Source organism: Staurois parvus, unplaced genomic scaffold (genome assembly GCF_062004578.1).
Source record: "Staurois parvus isolate SC_StPar_1 unplaced genomic scaffold, SC_StPar_1.0 ptg001227l, whole genome shotgun sequence".
Classification (NCBI taxonomy): domain Eukaryota; kingdom Metazoa; phylum Chordata; class Amphibia; order Anura; family Ranidae; genus Staurois; species Staurois parvus.
The window spans coordinates 472669-493523 of NW_028319023.1; the positions used below are offsets into that span (position 1 = coordinate 472669).

The 20855-nt window shown below is 44.8% G+C and overlaps 1 protein-coding gene across 1 annotated transcript in view; it reads left to right on the plus strand.

The window, feature by feature from the left end:
* Positions 1-20855, plus strand: part of LOC149438005 (receptor-type tyrosine-protein phosphatase kappa-like) — a 197632-nt gene that overhangs the window by 168446 nt on the left and 8331 nt on the right. The window contains exons 21-26 of the mRNA XM_089660339.1: positions 325-474; positions 3914-4013; positions 8089-8168; positions 13485-13619; positions 16002-16127; positions 20538-20695. Of these exons, the coding sequence (XP_089516465.1) occupies positions 325-474; positions 3914-4013; positions 8089-8168; positions 13485-13619; positions 16002-16127; positions 20538-20695 (749 nt within the window). The remainder of the gene's footprint in view (positions 1-324; positions 475-3913; positions 4014-8088; positions 8169-13484; positions 13620-16001; positions 16128-20537; positions 20696-20855) is intronic.

Below are 20855 nucleotides of genomic sequence, written 5' to 3' on the forward strand. Positions count from 1 at the left end.
GTACCAGAGGAGCTTACACTCTAATGTCCCCTTCCCCACAGTCACATCAGTCTCTGTACCAGAGGAGCTTACGCTCTAATGTTGCCTCCCCCACAGTCCCATCAGTCTCTGTACCAGAGGAGCTTACACTCTAATGTTCCCTCCCCACACAGTCCCATCAGTCTCTGCACCAGAGGAGCTTACTAATGTCCCCTCCCCCACGGTCACCTCAGTCTCTGTACCAAAGGAGCTTACATTCTAATGTCCCCCCACAGCCTCTCTGTTCCTCATGACTTCACCAGGTGACAATGGTCAGAATATATTACCTTTCCCCCCTCCCGGTAGGAGCAGTACATCTTCCTCTATGACGCCTTGCTGGAAGCTCTCCTCTGTGGGAACACCATTGTTTCGGTATCAGACATCCAGAAACACATCCGTCACATGTCAGTACGGGATAGGAGGACCAACATGAGCGGGTACGACAAGGAATTCCAGGTAATGAGACAGTTGTGTTCATATAAAGTGAATTTGTATAGTGGAAGCAAACACCACATATGGTGAGCCAACGCTTTCTACACGAGAGAGCCGCACCACCACCAACACTGGAGGCCGTCACATCTCCACAAAACAACCCAACCCTCAGTGGACTTTATTAATGGTACCTCATTCAGTCAGGAATTTATTTGATATTGGCTCTCCAAGAACTTTTTATCCACTGAAGCACTACCCCTTTAGGAGTTGCTGACATTTTGGGTCCCCTTATTGTCCTGCACAGCTAGGCAACATGCAGTCCCTTCTAGACTTGTACTTCAGAGACAATAACAGAGACAGTCCTTGAACTTTTTTTTTAGATTTTATTAGGAGAATGGAACATGGATGGGGATGAGGAATGCATGGGATGCCCAAGGAACTGTTCAGCTGAGGACAACTTCCTGAAACTATGTACAAGTGCTCAGAAGGGTTTATGTTCTAGGAGAGCTATCCAGCCTCTCCTGGTGTAAGAATCCCTGGACAAGGGGATCTAGTGTCTGACACTTTAAAAGCACAGTCCAGCCGGGGGCTAGTCAGGTTTCCCACCCAAATGCCCTCTCCCCTACTCCAGTCCAAGAGATGTAGAAGTACTCACTGTCCCTCTTCTGCAAGCTGTAGGTTGGCAGCTGCCTTCAGGCCTTCTGCTGAGCTGGCTCCTTCAATAGCTGCACAGATGGTCCTCTCTCAGGGGGCTGGGGAGCTCCACAGATGGTCCTCTCTCAGGGGGCTGGGGAGCTCCACAGATGGTCCTCTCTCAGGGGGCTGGGGAGCTCCACAGATGGTCCTCTCTCAGGGGGCTGGGGAGCTCCACAGATGGTCCTCTCTCAGGGGGCTGGGGAGCTCCACAGATGGTCCTCTCTCAGGGGGCTGGGGAGCTCCACAGATGGTCCTCTCTCAGGGGGCTGGGGAGCTCCACAGATGGTCCTCTCTCAGGGGGCTGGGGAGTTCCACAGATGGTCCTCTCTCAGGGGGCTGGGGAGCTACACAGATGGTCTTCTCTCAGGGGGCTGGGGAGCTCCACAGATGGTCCTCTCTAAGATAGCTGGGGATGTTCAGCTTTCCCTTTGTCAAATCTATCCTCATAGCAGGCCCCTTTCCTGAGCCCCATCCCAGGCTTCACACTCCAGCTCCTGCTCTCACACCTTCCACCCGAACTCTCCCTCTTCTACTGAGCAGGCTCAGCTCTGCCTAAAAGCTGTCCCAACCCCTTGCCAAACCTCCTGCTTGGGGACTGTTTGAGATCCTTTAGGCAAACAGCCCAGCCACTCGTCACCCCCGCCCACTGTGCTTTAGAGACTTCTCCAAATCTCTAGATCAGGGGAAGGTTTCAGAGAGTTGATCTGCAGAGCCTCTCAGCCCTGACCCAAATTTGACCCCTCTGGCTATTTCTTCCAGCTGCTATTCAGCCTCCTGTCTAAAAAATAATTATCTAACTCCCCCTAGTTTTCCTAGGAGGGTGCTAAACATGTTAAAGGGAATCTGTCACACTGCCCATCCCAGGTATGGCAACAGGTTCTCCTGATAGGTCGACCGCTACCCCTGGTAACTCTGCTGTGTTCCTCTTCTAGAGCCATGACTCTAATTCCTATGTAAGCTCCATGTTGGTCATAGATAGAGCTTACACAGGTGTACATTTGGTATGTCGACTGTAAGGTTGCCAAGTATACCAGATCTTGTGGAACAGTCCAGTGTCCTGCAGTGCCCATGTCCTTTGGGCTGTCCCATATGATTCAGGACACTGAGAAGTAGTTTCAGGAACTGGCTGGTGTTGTGGCGGCTGCCATTGCCTGGTGCAGTCACTTCTGCTTCCTCTGTATCCATCTGCCAGACCTCAGATTCTGAAGCTGTGTGAGTGGCACACATAATCCAGTGTGTGACTCGAGCAGGAAGTCCGCATTGGACAGAAGTCTCAGAGGACCTTCTACTGGTTCATAAGCTGAACCTCTGGAAACCTCAATCTCACACCTGTGGAGTGTGGTGCTCTATACTGCTCTGTATATACTGTGTGTTATACATTGAACTGTATGTTGCTTATTCCACAATTCCTCATTCTGTACACCGTCCTGTACCTTCTCTACTCCACACCACCTCATTCAAAATTTTTGGTCATAATTCTTCTATGTCATATATAAAAGATAATATGCACTATATTGCCAAACGTATTGGGCCGTCGGCCTTTCCACACACATGACCTTTTATGTCCTTCCAGTCTTAGTCCGTAGGGTTCAATATTGAGTTGGCCCCACCCTTTGCAGCTATAACAGCTTCAGCTCTTCTGGGAAGGCCGTCCACAAGGTTTAGGAGGGTGTCTATGGGAAGGTTGGACCATTCTTCCAGAAGCACATTTGTCAGGTCAGGCACTGATGTCGGGGGAGGAGGCCTGGCTCGCAGTCGCCGCTCTAATTCATCCCAAAGGTGTTCTATGGGGTTGAGGTCAGGACTCTGTGCAGGCCAGTCAAGTTCCTCCACCCCAAACTGGCTCCTCCATGTCTTTATGGACCTTGCTTTGTGCACTGGTGCGCAGTCATGTTGAAACAGGAAGGGGCCATCCCCAAACTCTTCTCACAAAGTTGGGAGCATGAAATTGTCCAAAATGTCGCCTTAAGAGTTCCCTTCACTGGAACTAGGGGGCCAAGCCCAACCCCTGAAAAACAATCCCACACCATAATCCCCCCTCCACCAAACTTTACACTTGGCACAATGCAGTCAGGCAAGTACTGTTCTCCTGGCAACCGCCAAACCCAGACACGTCCATCGGCTTGCCAGGCATAGAAGTGTGATTGGTCACTCCAGAGAACATGTCTCCACTGAGTCCAGTGGCGGCGTGCTTTACACCACAGAATCCGATGCTTTCCATTGCACTTGGTGATGGAAGGTTTTGATGCAGCTGCTCAGCCATGGAAACCCATTCCATGAAGCTCTCTACACACTGTTGTTGGGCTCATCTGAAGGCCACACCAAGTTTGGAGGTCTTTAGCTATTGACTCTGCAGACAGTTGGCGACTTCTGCGCACTATGCGCTTCAGCATGCGCTGACCCCGTCCTGTCATGTGACGTGGCCTACCACTTGGTGGCTGAGTGGCTGTTGTTCCCAGTTGCTTCCACTTTGTTATAATCCCACTAACAGTTGAGCATGGAATATTTAGTAGCCAGGAAATGTCACAGGTGGACTTATTGCCCAGGTGGCCACCTATCACGGGACCACGCTTGGAGTCACTGAGCTCCTGAGAGCGACCCATTCTTTCACCAATGTTTGTAGAAGCAGTCTGCATGCCTAGGGGCTTGATTGTATACGCCTGTGTCCATGGAGGGGATTGGAGCACCTGAATCACATAATTGGGAGGGCGGGGACAATACATTTGGGAATATAGTGTAAATCTTTAATAAAATATTTTCCTTTCAGGATCTGGAGAAACTCACAGAATTATATCAGATCTATCAATGTAAAGAAGGAAATAAACTGGAAAACCTGGAGAAGAATCGCAACCCCCATATCCTGCCAGGTGATATGACTGTTTTATTGGGGAACAATGTAATTTTTTTGGCCAATTGTGTCTTTTTTTTTTCTTTTTATTTAAATAAATGATGTATTTTATTAATTATCGATTAACCACTTGCCCTTTGGAGCAATTTTTTTTTCACACTCAAATCAGCATTTTTTACTAGAAGACTACTTGGAAGTTCCAAACATTATATACAGTATATTTTTAAAGAAAAGACCTCGGAGAATAAAATTGCGGCTGTAGCAATGTTTTATGTAGCAAATTTGTTATGTCGCAATGATATTTGCCACAGTCATTTACAAGTGCATATCTTCAGGGAAAAAACACACCAAAATGAATTTTAATGCAGAAAACACAGAATAGAATATCCACACTTGATGGTAAAATATAAAATATGTGGTTTTGTCAAGTAACAAGATACCAAATATGTAAAATTGGGCTCACCTGTGAAATAGTGACAGACTACAGTACCTGAAATTGCCCATAGGTGACGCTATATAAACCTTTACAGCTTATCCGTTCAAAGATAACCGCGAGTTACAGTCCTAGAATTATTGTTCTCACTCGTAAACTCACTGTTTACGATGATACATCACGTGTGGTACAACCACTGCTTTTAGACACAGAACATATTATTATTTTTGTTTATTTTATAAAAGTTTTTTTTATACTTTTTTTTTCCTTATTGCTATAACAGGGTGTTAACAAGCCTCCTATGTGGTAGCCTGGACAGGAGACAGATTCTCTTTATGGAGTTATCAGGGGTCTATCAGCTCCCTGATGTCTCCCTTGCCTTCCAAAGTAGCTATTCAAGCACAGTTTGTGCTTGTTTGGTTGCTATACATGTGCGGTTTGTTTTGTTCTGAATCGAAATTCGGAAAAATGTTTCATTATTCGAATATTCGGGGCGCCTCTCTTCTGTCATTTTGTATCCAACATACAGAACCTGCTTCAAGTTCTACACTGAGGCTGCCATTTGTGCATTCAGACTTTTTATATACGGATGACATATATTCCACTTCATGTGATATTTGATCTATTTACAGGAATGTAGAATTATACATGATTTTGGTATTGCACCTGTTTTTTTTAGATGTACACTCACCAGCCACTTTATTAGGTCCACCTTGCCAGTTCCGGGTTGGACCCCCTTTTGCCTTCATTCTTCTTGGCATAGATCCAACAAGGTATTGGAAACATTCTTCAGAGATGTTGGTCCATAATGGCATCACATAGTTGCTGCAGATTTGTCAGCTGCGCATCCATGAACCATTGATACAAGGCAGGATGGATCCCCCACACCATGACACCACCACCACTAGCCTGAACCATTAATACAAGGCAGGATGGATCCTCCACACCATGACACCACCAGCCTGAACCATTGATACAAGGCAGGATGGATCCCCCACACCATGACACCACCACCAGCCTGAACCGTTGATACCAGGCAGGATGGATTCTCCACACCGTGACACCACCACCACCAGCCTGAACCGTTGATACAAGGTAGGATGGATCCACCACACCATGACACCACCACCACCAGCCCGAACCGTTGATACAAGGCAGAATGGATCCACCAAACCATGACACCACCAGCCTGAACCGTTGATGCAAGGCAGGATGGATCCACCACACCATGACACCACCACCAGCCTGAACCGTTGATACAAGGCAGGATGGATCCTCCACACCATGGCACCACCACCTCCAGCCTGAACCATTGATACAAGGCAGGATGGATCTCCCACACCATGACACCACCAGCCTGAACTGTTGATACAAGGCAGGATGGATCCTCCACACCATGACACCACCACCACTAGCCTGAACCATTAATACAAGGCAGGATGGATCCTCCACACCATGACACCACCAGCCTGAACCATTGATACAAGGCAGGATGGATCCTCCACACCATGACACCACCACCAGCCTGAACCGTTGATACCAGGCAGGATGGATTCTCCACACCGTGACACCACCACCACCAGCCTGAACCGTTGATACAAGGTAGGATGGATCCTCCACACCATGACACCACCAGCCTGAACCATTGAAACAAGTCAGGATGGATCCTCCACACCATGACACCACCAGCCTGAACCATTGATACAAGGCAGGATGGATCCACCACACCATGACACCACCACCACCAGCCTGAACTGTTGATACAAGGCAGAATGGATCCACCACACCATGACACCACCACCTCCAGCCTGAACCATTGATACATGGCAGGATGGATCCACCACACCATGACACCACCACCTCCAGCCTGAACCATTGATACATGGCAGGATGGATCCACCACACCGTGACACCACCAGCCTGAACCGTTGATACAAGGGAGGATGGATCCACCACACCATGACACCACCAGCCTGAGCCGTTGATACAAGGCAGGATGGATCCATACTTTCATGTTTTTTACACCAAATTCTGACCCTACCATCTGAATGGCGCAGCTGAAATCCAGACTCATCAGACCAGGAAACGTTTTTCCAATCTTCTATTGTCCAATCTTGGTGAGCCTGTGCCAATTGTAGCCTCCGTTTCCTGTTCTTAGCTGACAGGAGTGGCACCCAGAGTCGTCTTCTGCTGCTACTGTAGTCCATCTGCTTCAAGGTTGGATGTGTCGGGCATTCAGAGATGGTATTCTGCATACCTTGGTTGTAACGAGTGGTTATGGGAGTTACTGTTGCCTTTCTATCATCTCCAACCAGTCTGCCCATTCTCCTCTGACATCAACAAGGCATTTTCCTCCACCCAACTGCTTCTCACTGGATATTTTCTCTTTTTCAGACCATTCTCTGTAGAGGTGGTTGTACGTGAAAATCCCAGTAGATCAGCAGTTTTTGAAATACTCAGAAATACTCAGACTACCCCTCTGGCACCAACATTAATGTCATATTCAAAGTCCATTAAATTCCCATTCTGATCCTCGGTTTGAACATCAGCAAGTCTTCCCCACATCTGCATGTCTAAATGCATTGAGTTGCTGCCATGTGATTGGCTAATTAGCAATTTGTGTTACCAAGCAATTGAGCAGGTGGGCCTAATAAAGTGGCTGCTGAGTGTATATATTGTGATATTATGGTGACCTTGAGCTGAGGGGCTCCAGGGTTCTTACCCTAGAGATGGTTGTGCGTGAAAATCCCAGTAGATCAGCAGTTTTTTAAACACTCAGACCAGCCCGTCTGGCACCAACAAGCATGCCACATTCAAAGTCACTTCAATCCCCTTTCTTCCCCATTCTGATGCTCGGTTTGAACTTCAGCAAGTGGTCTTCACCACATCTACATGCCTAAATGCATTAAGTTGCTGCCATCTGATTGGCTGATTAGCAATTTGTGTCAGCAAACAATTGGACAGGTGCACCTAATGAAGTGGCCAGTGAGTGTATATTAGAAGTAAAAAAAAAAGACTTTATTGCAACATTTGGAGATCCTGTTATCATTTTTTCCTATGTCGCTCCCCAAATACCTCAAAGGCAGTTAGAAGTAGTCCCTGGATCAAAATATTTCCAAATGAAACCTTATTTGTACGCAGTGTAGCCATGCATCAGTTAACTTGATAATAACTCTATGACTAATTTGAATACCTAAAAAAAAATCTTTATTTGGATATATTGTATTTATTAGACATTGACAATAATTTAGGGAAAATAACATTTCTACTCTTTACAATAAATGTATTATTATTTTTAATAATGCAACTGTATCTGACAATTACACTATCAAACAAGTGGTACGGCAGATCCCACTGCAGCAGGTAGGTGGCAGCGTTTACATTCAGGCTGAAGGTTTAATTGTCAATGAAGCTTCCAGCTCACATGTGATCCTATAACAAGTTGTGAGGTACAAGTCCTCCTTTACAGTCTGTGACTTTCCTCAGCTGTACCACTCTTACTATAAAGCACTCCTTTGTATGCTGACCCTTCTAACCCTCCCAATATCCTTACAAAACTAAGAAACAGGTTTTTGGTGGGGATTTTACAGCCAAAAGATAAAGTAAAACTCTGACACATGGCCAGATGTCTTCTCACCTAAAGTGTTCTCTCTGTCTGCAGGTGATCACTGGCGGCCAGCCCTGATGTCCGCACTGAACACGCGGGGGGCTCCTGGATATATCAATGCTGTGTTTGTGAATGTAAGGATCATCCCAACTCAGTGCTTCCCGGTCACGGAAAAAGGCGGGATTATTATAAAGGAGCATCATTATTAGAAAGCAACATAAACATAGTATATTTATATATTATTGCAACATTTTTTAATATATATTTTATTTATATATATATACTGTATGTGTATATATATATATATATATATATATATATATATATATATATATATATATATTTAGATATTTTATATATATATATATATATATATATATATATATATATATATATATGTGTATATATATATACTGTGTGTGTGTATATATATATAATATATATTTTATATATATATATTATTTTTTTTTAGATATTTTATATATATATATATATATATATATATATATATATATATACACAGTATTCAGCATAAACGAGAACACCCCTTTTGAAAACTAAGATTTTAATCAATCAAGAACAATTTCCAAACATTTGTTAGGCTCATGACATGAAAGTAAGGTTAATAATCGAACTTTGATGACAAAATCTTCTGTTTTACTCAAATGAGTTGATGCAAAAATGAATCCACCCCACAACAAGAACTCCTCCATCTAGTATGTTGTATGACCTCCATGATTTGTAGAGACAGCACCAAGTCTTCTAGGCATGGAATGAACATGTTGGTGACATATTGCAACATCGATCTTTTTCCATTCATCAAGAACAACCTCTTTTAGATACTGGAGGCTGGATGTTGAGTGATGCTCAACTTGTCTCTTCAGAATTCCCCATAGGTGTTGGATTGGGTTCAGATCAGGAGACATACTTGGCCACTGAATCACTTTCACTCTATTCTTCTTCAGAAATGCAAACAGTGGCCTTAGATGTGTGTTTTGGATCATTGTCATGTTGGAAAAGTGCACAACGACCGAGGGCATGGAGTGATGGGAGCATCTTCTCCTTCAATATAGAGCAGTTCATCTGTGAATTCATGACACCATCAATGAAATGCAGCTCACCGACACCAGCAGCACTCATGCAGCCCCACAGGAGGACACTGCCACCACCATGTTTCACTGTAAGCACCATGCATTTCTCTTTGTACTCCTCACCTTTGTGACACCATACAATTTTAAAGCCATCAGTTCCAAAAACATTTATCTTGGTCTCATCACTCCAGAGTACAGAGTCCCAGTAGTCTCCTTCTTTTCCAGCCTGGGCTCTGGCAAATTTTAGGTGGGCTTTTTTGTGCATGGACTGTAGAAGAGGCTTCCTTCATGGACAACACCCATGCATGCCATTCCTCTGCAGTGTACTCTGTATTGTGTCACGAGAAACAATCACCCTAGTTTGGTGTTCTACTTCTTTAGCTAACTGCAGTGAACTTGCGTGGCAATTTAAAAAAAAAACTCCCATCAGAAGATGCTCCTGTCGAGGTGTTAACTACTGTAGACGGCCTGGACATCTCTGTGAGATGGTTGCAGTCCCATCTTTGTTAAATATTTATATCACTTTTGCTCCAACATTCTGACTGATAAGTAAAGCTTTGCTGATCTTCTTGTAGCCTTCACCTTTCTTGTATAAAGAAATTATTTTCTTTCTCAGGCCTTGTGACATTTCTCTTCCATGTGGTGCCATCGCTGACAGCATGAAGTGAAGCGGGGTTTTCTTTGTTAAGTAACGCCCTTTTATAATCACCTGTCTGCTGGACACCTGTTTAATGAATAATTAGACTCACCTGGAGTTGAATTCTTGTTCATTAGGATTTTGGTGTCTAAAATGTAGCTTTGCTCCTTAGACTTTCATTGGGGTGTATTCATTTTTGCAACATGATCTGGGATGAATTTGGTAGGAAAAATACTTTTTTGTGTGTGCAAATGAATAAATCTTGTCTGCAATCAATTGTCAGCATTTGTGGGAGGAATTTGTAGTATAGTACCCCAGAGAAAATGTTGATTCTGAAAGGAAAGTAACTTCCCAAACAGGAGGGACCAAGCCGAGCCAAGCTGAAAGATCCCAGTCCCTATAAAGTGTGCGTTTCACATTACATCCACCAATCAAAAATTAACACAAATTCACTGGTTTATGAATATTTATTAACTTAACAGATTTGTATTATATACTGAATGTGCCAGTTCTGTCATGTATCAGGAGGTGGGGCTGTGATATACACTATATTGCCAAAAGTATTGGCTCCGGACTCCAAATCATTGGATTCAGATGTTCCAATCCCCTCCATGGACACAGGTGTATACAATCAAGCCCCTAGGCAGGCAGAAGGCTTCTACAAACATTGGTGAAAGAATGGATCGCTCTCAGGAGCTCAGTTACTCCAAGCGTGGTCCCGTGATAGGTGGCCACTTGGGCAATAAGTCCATCCGTGACATTTCCTTGCTACTAAATATTCCACGCTCAACTGTTAGTGGGATTATAACAAAGTGGAAGCAACTGAGAACAACAGCAACTCAGCCACCAAGTGGTAGGCCACGTCACATGACAGGGCGGGGTCAGCACATGCTGAAGCGCATAGTGCGCAGAAGTTGCCACCTGTCTGCAGAGTCAATAGATAAAGACCTCCAAACTTGGTGTGGCCTTCAGATGAGCCCAACAACAGTGCGTAGAGAGCTTCATGGAATGGGTTTCCATGGCCGAGCAGCTGCATCCAAACCTTCCATCACCAAGTGCAATGCAAAGCGTTGGATGCCGTAGTGTAAAGCATGCCGCCACTGGACTCTAGAGCAGTGGAGACGTGTTCTCTGGAGTGACCAATCACACTTCTCTGTCTGGCAATCCAATGGATGTGTCTGAGTTTGACAGTTGCCAGGAGAACGGTACTTGCCTGACTGCATTGTGCAAAGTGTAAAGTTTGGTGGAGGGGGGATTATGATGTGGTGTTGTTTCTCAGGGGTTGGGCTTGGCCCCCTAGTTCCAGTGAAGGGAGCTCTTAAGGCATCAGCACACCAAGACATTTTGGACAATTTCATGCTCCCAACTTTGTGGGAAGAGTTTGGAGATGGTCCCTTCTTGTTCCAACATGACTGTGTACCAGTACACAAAGCAAGGTCCATAAAGACATCGATGAGCCAGTTTGGGATGGAGAAACTTGACTGCCCTGCACAGAGTCCTGACCTCCTCAACCCCATAGAACACCTTTGGGATGAATTAGAGCGGAGACTGCGAGCCAGGCCTCCTCCCCCTCCATCAGTGCCTGACCTGACAGATGTGCTTCTGGAAGAATGGTCCCACCTTCCCATAGACACCCTCCTAAACCTTGTGGATGGCCTTCCCAGAAGAGTTGATGCTGTTATAGCTGCAAAGGGCGGGGCCAACTCAATGTTGAACTCTACGGACATTAAAGTTCCTGTGCGTGTAAAGGCAGGCATCCCAGTACTTTTGGCAGTATAGTTTAATTCTCTTACTCTGTAGGGGCTCCTTCACAAGCAGTTGGGTTGAACTTTTTCTGCTTACCAACCGCCTATCAACACCACTCAAAATGGTTAAATGAAGGAGTGGATGGAAGTACACTGCTCAAAAAAATGAAAGGAAGACTTTGAAAACACATCAGATCTCAATGGGGACGAATCTCCTGCTGGATCTCTATACTGATATAGACGTGGTAGTGTGTTAGGGATGTAAGGATGCCCCATTGTTTGATGGAAATTAAAATTATCAATCTACAGAGGACTGAATTTAGGCGTGTCCATTTGGCTGAAATGTCATTGCAGCAACTCATAATGGTCCTCAGTAGTTTTTTTGGCCCCCACATGCTTGTATGCATGCCTGTCAACATTGGGGCATGCTTCTAATGAGATGATGGATGGTTTCCCGGGGTATTTCCTCCCAGATCTGGACCAGGGCATCACTGAGCTCCTGGACAGTCTGAGGTGCAACCTGGCATCAGATGGACCAAAACATGACATCCCAGAGGTGTTCTATTAGATTTAGGTACCAGGCGAGCGTGGGGGCCATTCAATAGTATCAATTCCTTCATTCTACAGGAATTGCCTGCATACTCTTCCCACATGAGGCCGGACATTGTCATGCACCAGGAGGAACCAAGGACCCCCTGCACCAAGGAACCCAGGACCCACTGCACCAGTGTAGGGTCTGACAATAGGTCCAAGGATTTCATCCCAATACCTAATGGCAGTCAGGGTGCCATTGTCTAGCCTGTAGAGGTCTGTGCGTCCCTCCATGGATATGCCTCCCCAGACCATCACTGATCCACCACCAAATCGGTCCTGCTGAACCATGTTACAGGCAGCAGAACGTTCTCCACGGCTTCTCCAGACCCTTTCCCGTCTGTCACATGTGCTCAGGGTGAACCTGCTCTCATCTGCAAAAAGCACAGGGCGCCAGTGGTGGACCTGCCAATTCTGGGGTTCAATGGCAAATGCCAATCCAGCTCTATGGTGATGGGCAGTGAGCACAGGGCCCACTAGAGGACGTCAGGCCACCCTCATGAAGTCTGTTTCTGATTGTTTGGTCAAAAACATTCACACCAGTGGCCTGCTGGAGGTCATTTTGTAGGGCTCTGGCGGTGCTCATCCTGTTCCACCTTGCACAAAGGAGCAGATACCGGTCCTGCTGATGGGTCAAGTACCTTCTACGACCGTGTCCAGCTCTCCTAGAGTAACTGCCTGTTTCCTTGAATCTCATCCATGCTCTTGAGACAGTTCTGGGAGACACAGCAAACCTGGCAATGGTACGTATTGATGTGCCATCCTGGAGGAGTTGGACTGCCAGTGCAACCTCTGTAGGGTCCAGGTATGGCCTCATGCTACCAGTAGTGACACTGACCCGAGCCAAATGCAAAACTAGTGAAAAACAGTCAGAAAAGATGAGTAGAGAAAAAAATGTCAGTGGCCTCTACCTGTAAAACCATTCCTGTTTTGGGGGTTGTGTCATTATTGCCCATCTAGTGCACCAAAGCAGCTGAAACTGATGAACATCCCCCTCTGCTACTTTACCCGAACAGATCAATATCCCAGGAGTTTCATTGACTTGATGCTAGACTTTGATTAAAATGTGTTCCTTTAATTTTTTTTGAGCCGTGTACATATACGGCAGCATTAGCATTGCCACACAAAATGAATGCTGCTTGCAGAGTTCAGCAGGTATTGACGCTTTGTAACCATCCCCATTCACTTCTACTGAAACACACTTTAAATGCACCTCCAGACATGGTTGTAAAACATCAAAGTGATCATTTTCCCCTTTTAACTTTGAAAAAAAAAATCCTACACGGCATTAGAGGAGCATCATTATTTTAGTAGTTTATTTTTGTATCTTAGTGGTCTTCTCTTCTAGGAATATTATTTAACTACAGTGTTCCTCTGTTCTTTCAGTCCAACAGCAAGGAAGACATCCTGATCGCCACCCAACTACCCATGAGGCAGACGCTGGTCGATTTCTGGGCACTGGTCTGGGATTATAAATGTACAGTGATGGTGATGATGCAGAGAGCTCAGGACCTGCATGAGGTTAGCATGGACATTACTCCATTGTTACTCATATTCCTTACCATCCCACTGTCCTTCACCATACCACCATCCTGTACCATCCCTCCTTCCTTTACTATCCCACCTTCCTTCATCATCTCACAGTCCTTCACTATCCCACTGTCCTTCACCATCCTACATTCATTCATTATCCCACTGTCCTTCACCATCCTACATTCATTCATTATCCCACTGTCCTTCACCATCCTACATTCATTCATTATCCCACTGTCCTTCATCATCCCACCTTCATTCATTATCCCACTGTCCTTCATCATCTCACCTTCATTCATTATCCCACTGTCCTTCACAATCCTATTTTTTTTCACCATTCCACCATCCTTCCACATCCCACCATCTTTTACCATCCCACTGTCCATTGCCATCTCACCATCCATTACCATGTCACCGTTCTTCACCCTCCCACCTTCCTTCACCATCCTACTTTTCTTCACAATCCCTAACCATCTCATTGTCCTTCACCATGTCACCTTCCTTCACCATTTCACCTTCATTTATTATGCCAATATCCTTCATCATCCCACCTTCATTCATTATCCCACTGTCCTTCACCGTTCCACCTTCATTCATTATCCCACTTTCCTTCACAACCCTATGTTTTTTAACCATCCCACCATCCTTCCACATCCCACCATCTTTTACCATCTGTCTTGGAAATTCGCTTTAACGAATTTCTCCTTACCGTGAGTACTCGCAGTTGGATGCGCAGAAATCCCCCATAAAGCTGTGCGAATCTCGCTTACCACGACTGCAGCTTAGCCCCAAGATTCCTGCCCCTCCAACTGCTTTAGCTATGTTGAGATGTGGGGAATGGAGCTCCCTATACCTGGAAATGATCACACGACACTCTCAGGTTGATGGTTGAATTCACATAGAGAGCGTTTTCATTCTCAGCCTCTGGTTTTATTACAAGCACACACATGCCCCCCACATGAATAAGGTCAATCCCCTCCCACAGAACAATGCATGGGGAGTGCCTATACACAGGATGCACATTCCGATTGGAGCATAGCCTTTCCTATTATCTATCACTGGTCCTCCCCCATGAGCCCTCTGAGGTCAGCAGACTTCCTCCCCTTCCCCCCATGAGCCCTCTGAGGTCAGCAGACTTCCTGTCCTACTAGCTCCTATTGGTATGTAAATTCTTTGTACAAGCATTCCCTAGGAACATCAGTCTGTACCTGGATGGGCCCGATACGATCTTTATTAAAACACATCCATCCAGATACAGTTTCAGGTCGGTAATGGGTTGTAAGATATAGATAAGCCTACACGCGGTGTTCACACCGCTTGGCGCCTTGCATTATGAAATCCATGTGGTACTATGCTGCTGATATGTGGATACAGGCCCGCGGCCTACCGCCGGCGGCATTCGCATCGAATGCCGTGGTGGTATACACGCCGGTCTATAAGCGCAGATCTGCTATCTCATCCATTACTGAGCTGAGTACTGTAATACATACATTGTACATGCGCATGGCCCAATTGCAGCCTTCAGAGCTTTAATTAAGCCACACGAGAGACATATGAATAACGCTCATATATGACACATTTAAAGTTCAACCAACAATACAAAATTTCCATGACACATCCCACTGTCCATTACCATCTGACCATGCTTCAACCTCCCACCTTGCTTCACCGTCCTACCTTTCTTCACAATCCCTAACCATCCCATTGTCCTTCACCTTGTCACCTTCCTTCACCATCCCACCTTCATTCATTATGCCACTGTCCTTCACCATCCTACCTTCCTTTACCATCCCACCTTTCTTCAACATCCCACTGTTCTTCACCATCATCATTATCCCACTGTCCTTCATTATCCCACCTTCCTTTACTATCTCGCCATCCTTCACCATCCAACTGTCCTTCACCATCCCACATTCCTTTATGTTCATTATTATATTATCCATGTTTTTTTTCTTTTAATGAAAGGAGTGTAAGTTCTTTAAGATGTTTTGCTATCAGTTCCCTGTTATCTGTGGTATAGTACCGGAAGAGGGAGGGACAGCACTAGGAGTCAATTGGTTTTAATGTGAAGAGAGAGATGACCTCTTCTAACTTCTGCTGCTTTTTCATTGTCCAGTCAGAGGCTGCTGGTGGGGAGGTGACCACTCTGCATTCTTTGACTGCAGCAGAGAAAAGTGAGCTCTCCAACATGGCTATTCAGGACATTCTGTAGTATCAACAAAGGGGAAAGATGACTCCACCAGCATAGCAACATTTCAGAAAATATTGCACACAATTAGCTTAAGAGTACTTTGTAATTTTTATCATTTGTACACATGTATTCTGGAACCCTGTGGCTTGGAACGAGTATAACCATTTTATCTTCTACAGAACAGTTGCTGGTTCTTCCCACATAAAGGAGAGAACAATTACGGGATGTACAAGGTCAGGATGACCTCAAGGACCTCTAGGAATGGATTTACAGGCTTTACGTTCAGCCTGAGGAAGGCCAAAGAGGTGAGATCAGGGGGCAGCTACCTGAAGGAGCCAGTAACCTGGAAAATCTCTATATTCATAGTTACATAGTTAGTCTGGCTGAAAAAAGACACAAGCCCATTGAGTTCAACCATAAAAGGGGGGGGGGGAGTGTATATCCTTTATCCACAGTTGATCCAGAGGAAGGCAACCCCCCCAGCAAAGCATGATCCAATTTGCTCCTGCAGGGAAAAATTCCTTCCTGACCCCCCGAGAGGCAATCGGATATTCCCTGGATCAACTTTACCTATAAATGTTATATCCAGTTATATTCTGTGTATCCAAGAAAGAATCCAGGACTTTTTGTATAATTAGCAATTTTTATTACTTTTTAAATGAATCATCTTGTACAACATACAATACAATTGCAAGGGATAATGGCGGCACGCAGGCAGGTAAACTGATAACAGTGCCTGATGGACAATAATCCTATCAATAGCATATGAAGAGAAAGTTTAGCTCAGAAGAGGCAGCCCTGGATCAGAGATGTTACAGGTAATCAGACAGATCTTTGCTAGGCTATCAGTAATATAGACAATATGACCGTCCACCTCGAAGACAAAGTACTGGATGTGTGTCTTGAAAACAATAATGAACAAAAAGAAGTAGAAAAAGATAGAAAGAAAAGAGAGACTTAGGACTTTCCATTCTCCAGAAGTTACCCGTGTCCACCGTTTGGGAGAGACCTATCCAGGACTTTTTTAAAGCAATCCACTGAGCTGGCCAGAACCAACTCTTGAGGGAGTCTATTCCACATGCTCACAGCTCTCACTGTGAAGAAGCCTTTCCATATTTGGATATTAAATCTCTTTTCCTCCAGACATAGAGAGCGCCCCCTTGTCCTCTGTGATGACCTCAGGGTGAATAGCTCTACACTGAGTTCACTATATGAACCACTGATGTATTTATACATGGAGATCATATCCCCCCTTATGTATTATACATGGAGATCATATCCCCCCTTATGTATTATACATGGAGATCATATCCCCCTTATGTATTATACATGGAGATCATATCCCCCCTTATGTATTATACATGGAGATCATATCCCCCCTTATGTATTATACATGGAGATCATATCCCCCCTTATGTATTATACATGGAGATCATATCCCCCCTTATGTATTATACATGGAGATCATATCCCCCCTTATGTATTATACATGGAGACCATATCCCCCCTTATATATTATACATGGAGATCATATCCCCCTTTGTGTATTATACATGGAGATCATATCCCCCCTTATGTATTATACATGGAGATCATATCCCCCCTTATGTATTATACATGGAGATCATATCCCCCTTATGTATTATACATGGAGATCATATCCCCCCCTTATGTATTATACATGGTGATCATATCCCCCCTTATGTATTATACATGGTGATCATATCCCCCCCCTTATGTATTATACATGGTGATCATATCCCCCTTATGTATTATACATGGAGATCATATCCCCCCTTATGTATTATACATGGAGATCATATCCCCCCTTATGTATTATACATGGATATCATATCTCCCCTTATGTATTATACATGGAGATCATATCACCCCCCTTATGTATTATACATGGAGATCATATCCCCCTTATGTAATATACATGGAGATCATATCCCCCTTATGTATTATACATGGAGATCATATCCCCCTTATGTATTATACATGGAGATCATATCCCCCCTTATGTATTATACATGGTGATCATATCCCCCCCTTATGTATTATACATGGAGATCATATCCCCCCTTATGTATTATACATGGTGATCATATCCCCCCCTTATGTATTACACATGGAGATCATATCCCCCTTATGTAATATACATGGAGATCATATCCCCCTTATGTATTATACATGGAGATCATATCCCCCTTATGTATTATACATGGAGATCATATCCCCCCTTATGTATTATACATGGTGATCATATCCCCCCCTTATGTATTATACATGGAGATCATATCCCCCCTTATGTATTATACATGGTGATCATATCCCCCCCTTATGTATTACACATGGAGATCATATCCCCCTTATGTATTATACATGGAGATCATATCCCCCTTATGTATTATACATGGAGATCATATCCCCCTTATGTATTATACATGGAGATCATATCCCCCCCTTATGTATTATACATGGAGATCATATCCCCCCTTATGTATTATACATGGAGATCATATCCCCCCTTATGTATTATACATGGAGATCATAGACCCCTTATGTATTATACACAGAGATCATATCCCCCCTTATGTATTATACATGGAGATCATATCCCCCCTTATGTATTATACACAGAGATCATATCCCCCCTTAATCTCCTCTTCTCAAGAGAGAATAAATTCAGTTCCTCTAATCTTTCCTCATAGTTGAGCATAGTTGTCTCTTATCAGTTTAGTTGCCCTTTTCTGTACTTTCTCCAGTTCCCCAATATTCTTTTTTGTGAATTGAACTGAACTGCATATTCCAGATGAGGTCTTACTAATTATCTGTACCGGGGGAAATTATATCTCTCTCTGGCTGGAGTCTATACCTCTAGAACCAGCAGCTTGGCATTGCATGCTATTATTAAGCTTGTGATCTACCAGAACTCCCAGATCCTTCTCCACCATTGACCCCCCCCCAGATCCTTCTCAACCATTGACCCCCCAATCCCTCTCCACCATTGACCCCCCCCGATCCTTCTCCACCATTGTCCCCCCCAGTTGTACCCCCCTAATATGTATGATGCATGCATATTCTTAGCCCCCAAGTGCAGAACCTTACATTTATCAACATTAGCCCTCATTGGCCCAATTGTCCCCCAATACACAGAGCATTGAGGGCGGCTTGTAAGTTGGAGACATCCTGTAAGGACGTTATTCCCGGCACAGCTTGGTGTCATCTGCAGAGACTGAAATGGGATTTATAATCCCCGACCCCATATTGTTTATAAATAGATTAAAAAGTAAGGGTTCCAACAATGAACCTTGGGGTCCACCACTAATAACACTGAACCTTGGGGTACACCACTAATAACACTGAGCCTTGGGGTACACCACTAATAACACTGAACCTTGGGGTACCCCACTAATAACACTGAACCTTTGGGTACACCACTAATAACACTGAGCCTTGGGGTACCCCACTAATAACACTGAGCCTTGGGGTACCCCACTAACAACACTGAACCTTGGGGTACACCACTAATAACATTGAACCTTGGGGTACACCACTAATAACACTGAGCCTTGGGGTACCCCACTAACAACACTGAACCTTGGGGTACACCACTGACACCCCTAGACCATTCAGAGTATGAATCATTAACCACTACTCTCTGAATACGATCTTTTAGCCAGTTTTCTATCCATTTACATACAGACTTTTCCAGCCCATAGACTTTACCTTACACATTAGCCGTGTGTGGGGAACTGTGTCAAATGCTTTTGCAAAATCCAAGTATATCATGTCCACCACCACCCCTCTGTCCAAGTATACCACGTCCACTGCCACCCCTCTGTCAAAGTATACTATGTCCACCACCCACCCCTCTGTCCAAGTATACCACGTCCACCTCCACCCCTCTGTCCAAGTATACCACATCCACCGCCCCCACTCTGTCCAAGTATACCATGGCCACAGCCACCCCTCTGTCCATGTATAGCACATCCACCACCACCCCTCTGCCCAAGTCTACCACGTCCACAACCACCCCTTTGTCCAAGTCTACCATGTTCACAGCCACCCCTCTGTCCAAGTCTACCATGTCCACAGCCACCCCTCTGTCCAAGTGTGCCACGTCCACAGCCACCCCTCTGTCCACATATACCATGTCCACAATTATCCCTCTGTCCAAGTATACCATGTTCACAGCCACCCCTCTGTCCAGGTATACCACGTCCACCGCAACCCCTCTGTCCAAGTATACCACGTCCACCGCCACCCCTCTGTCCAAGTATACCACGTCCACCTCCACCCCTCTGTCCAAGGTTTTGCTCACCTCCTCATAAAAAGAAATCAGATTTGTTTGACAACTTCTGTCTTTCATGAATCCATGCTGTCTGTTGCTTAAAATATTTTTTCCAGCAAGAACTCATCTATGTGGTCTTTTATTACACTCTCCAGTATCTTCCCAACTATAGAAGTTACACTAACAGGTCTAGAATTACTTGGTAAAGATTTTGACCCCTTTTTAATGTTGGCACCACGTTGGCCTTACGCCAATCAAGTGGTACTATGCCAGTCATTACAGAGTCTCTAAATTTTGGAAACAATGGCTTTGAAATGACAGAGATCAATTCTTTTAGGCTCTACTTTCTCAGATTGTATTGTATATTCAATAGCAGGAACAATGGATCTAACTAACAAGTGAGCTCTGTTATCCACAGACCTATGACAACATCCTGGAGGTGAAGCTGTGGTGCTTGGACTCCTGGCCCTTGGACAAACCTCTCCCGGAGAATCCATCAGCCTTCATCAGCCTACTTGGAGAGGTGGAGAAGCACCAGTTGACTGTGCCGGAAAGTCACATCCTGGTGACCTGCCTGTAAGTTCAGCATTTCCTCTGTGGTATGGCAGCTGGCTATAAAAATGTACCTTAAATTGTTCCGATATTGGATCATGGCTCATGCAGGGACTGGTGATGTATGATGGGTTGGTGCCCTACTGGTGAACTGATTTAGGTGGAATTGTTTTGAATTGTGAGC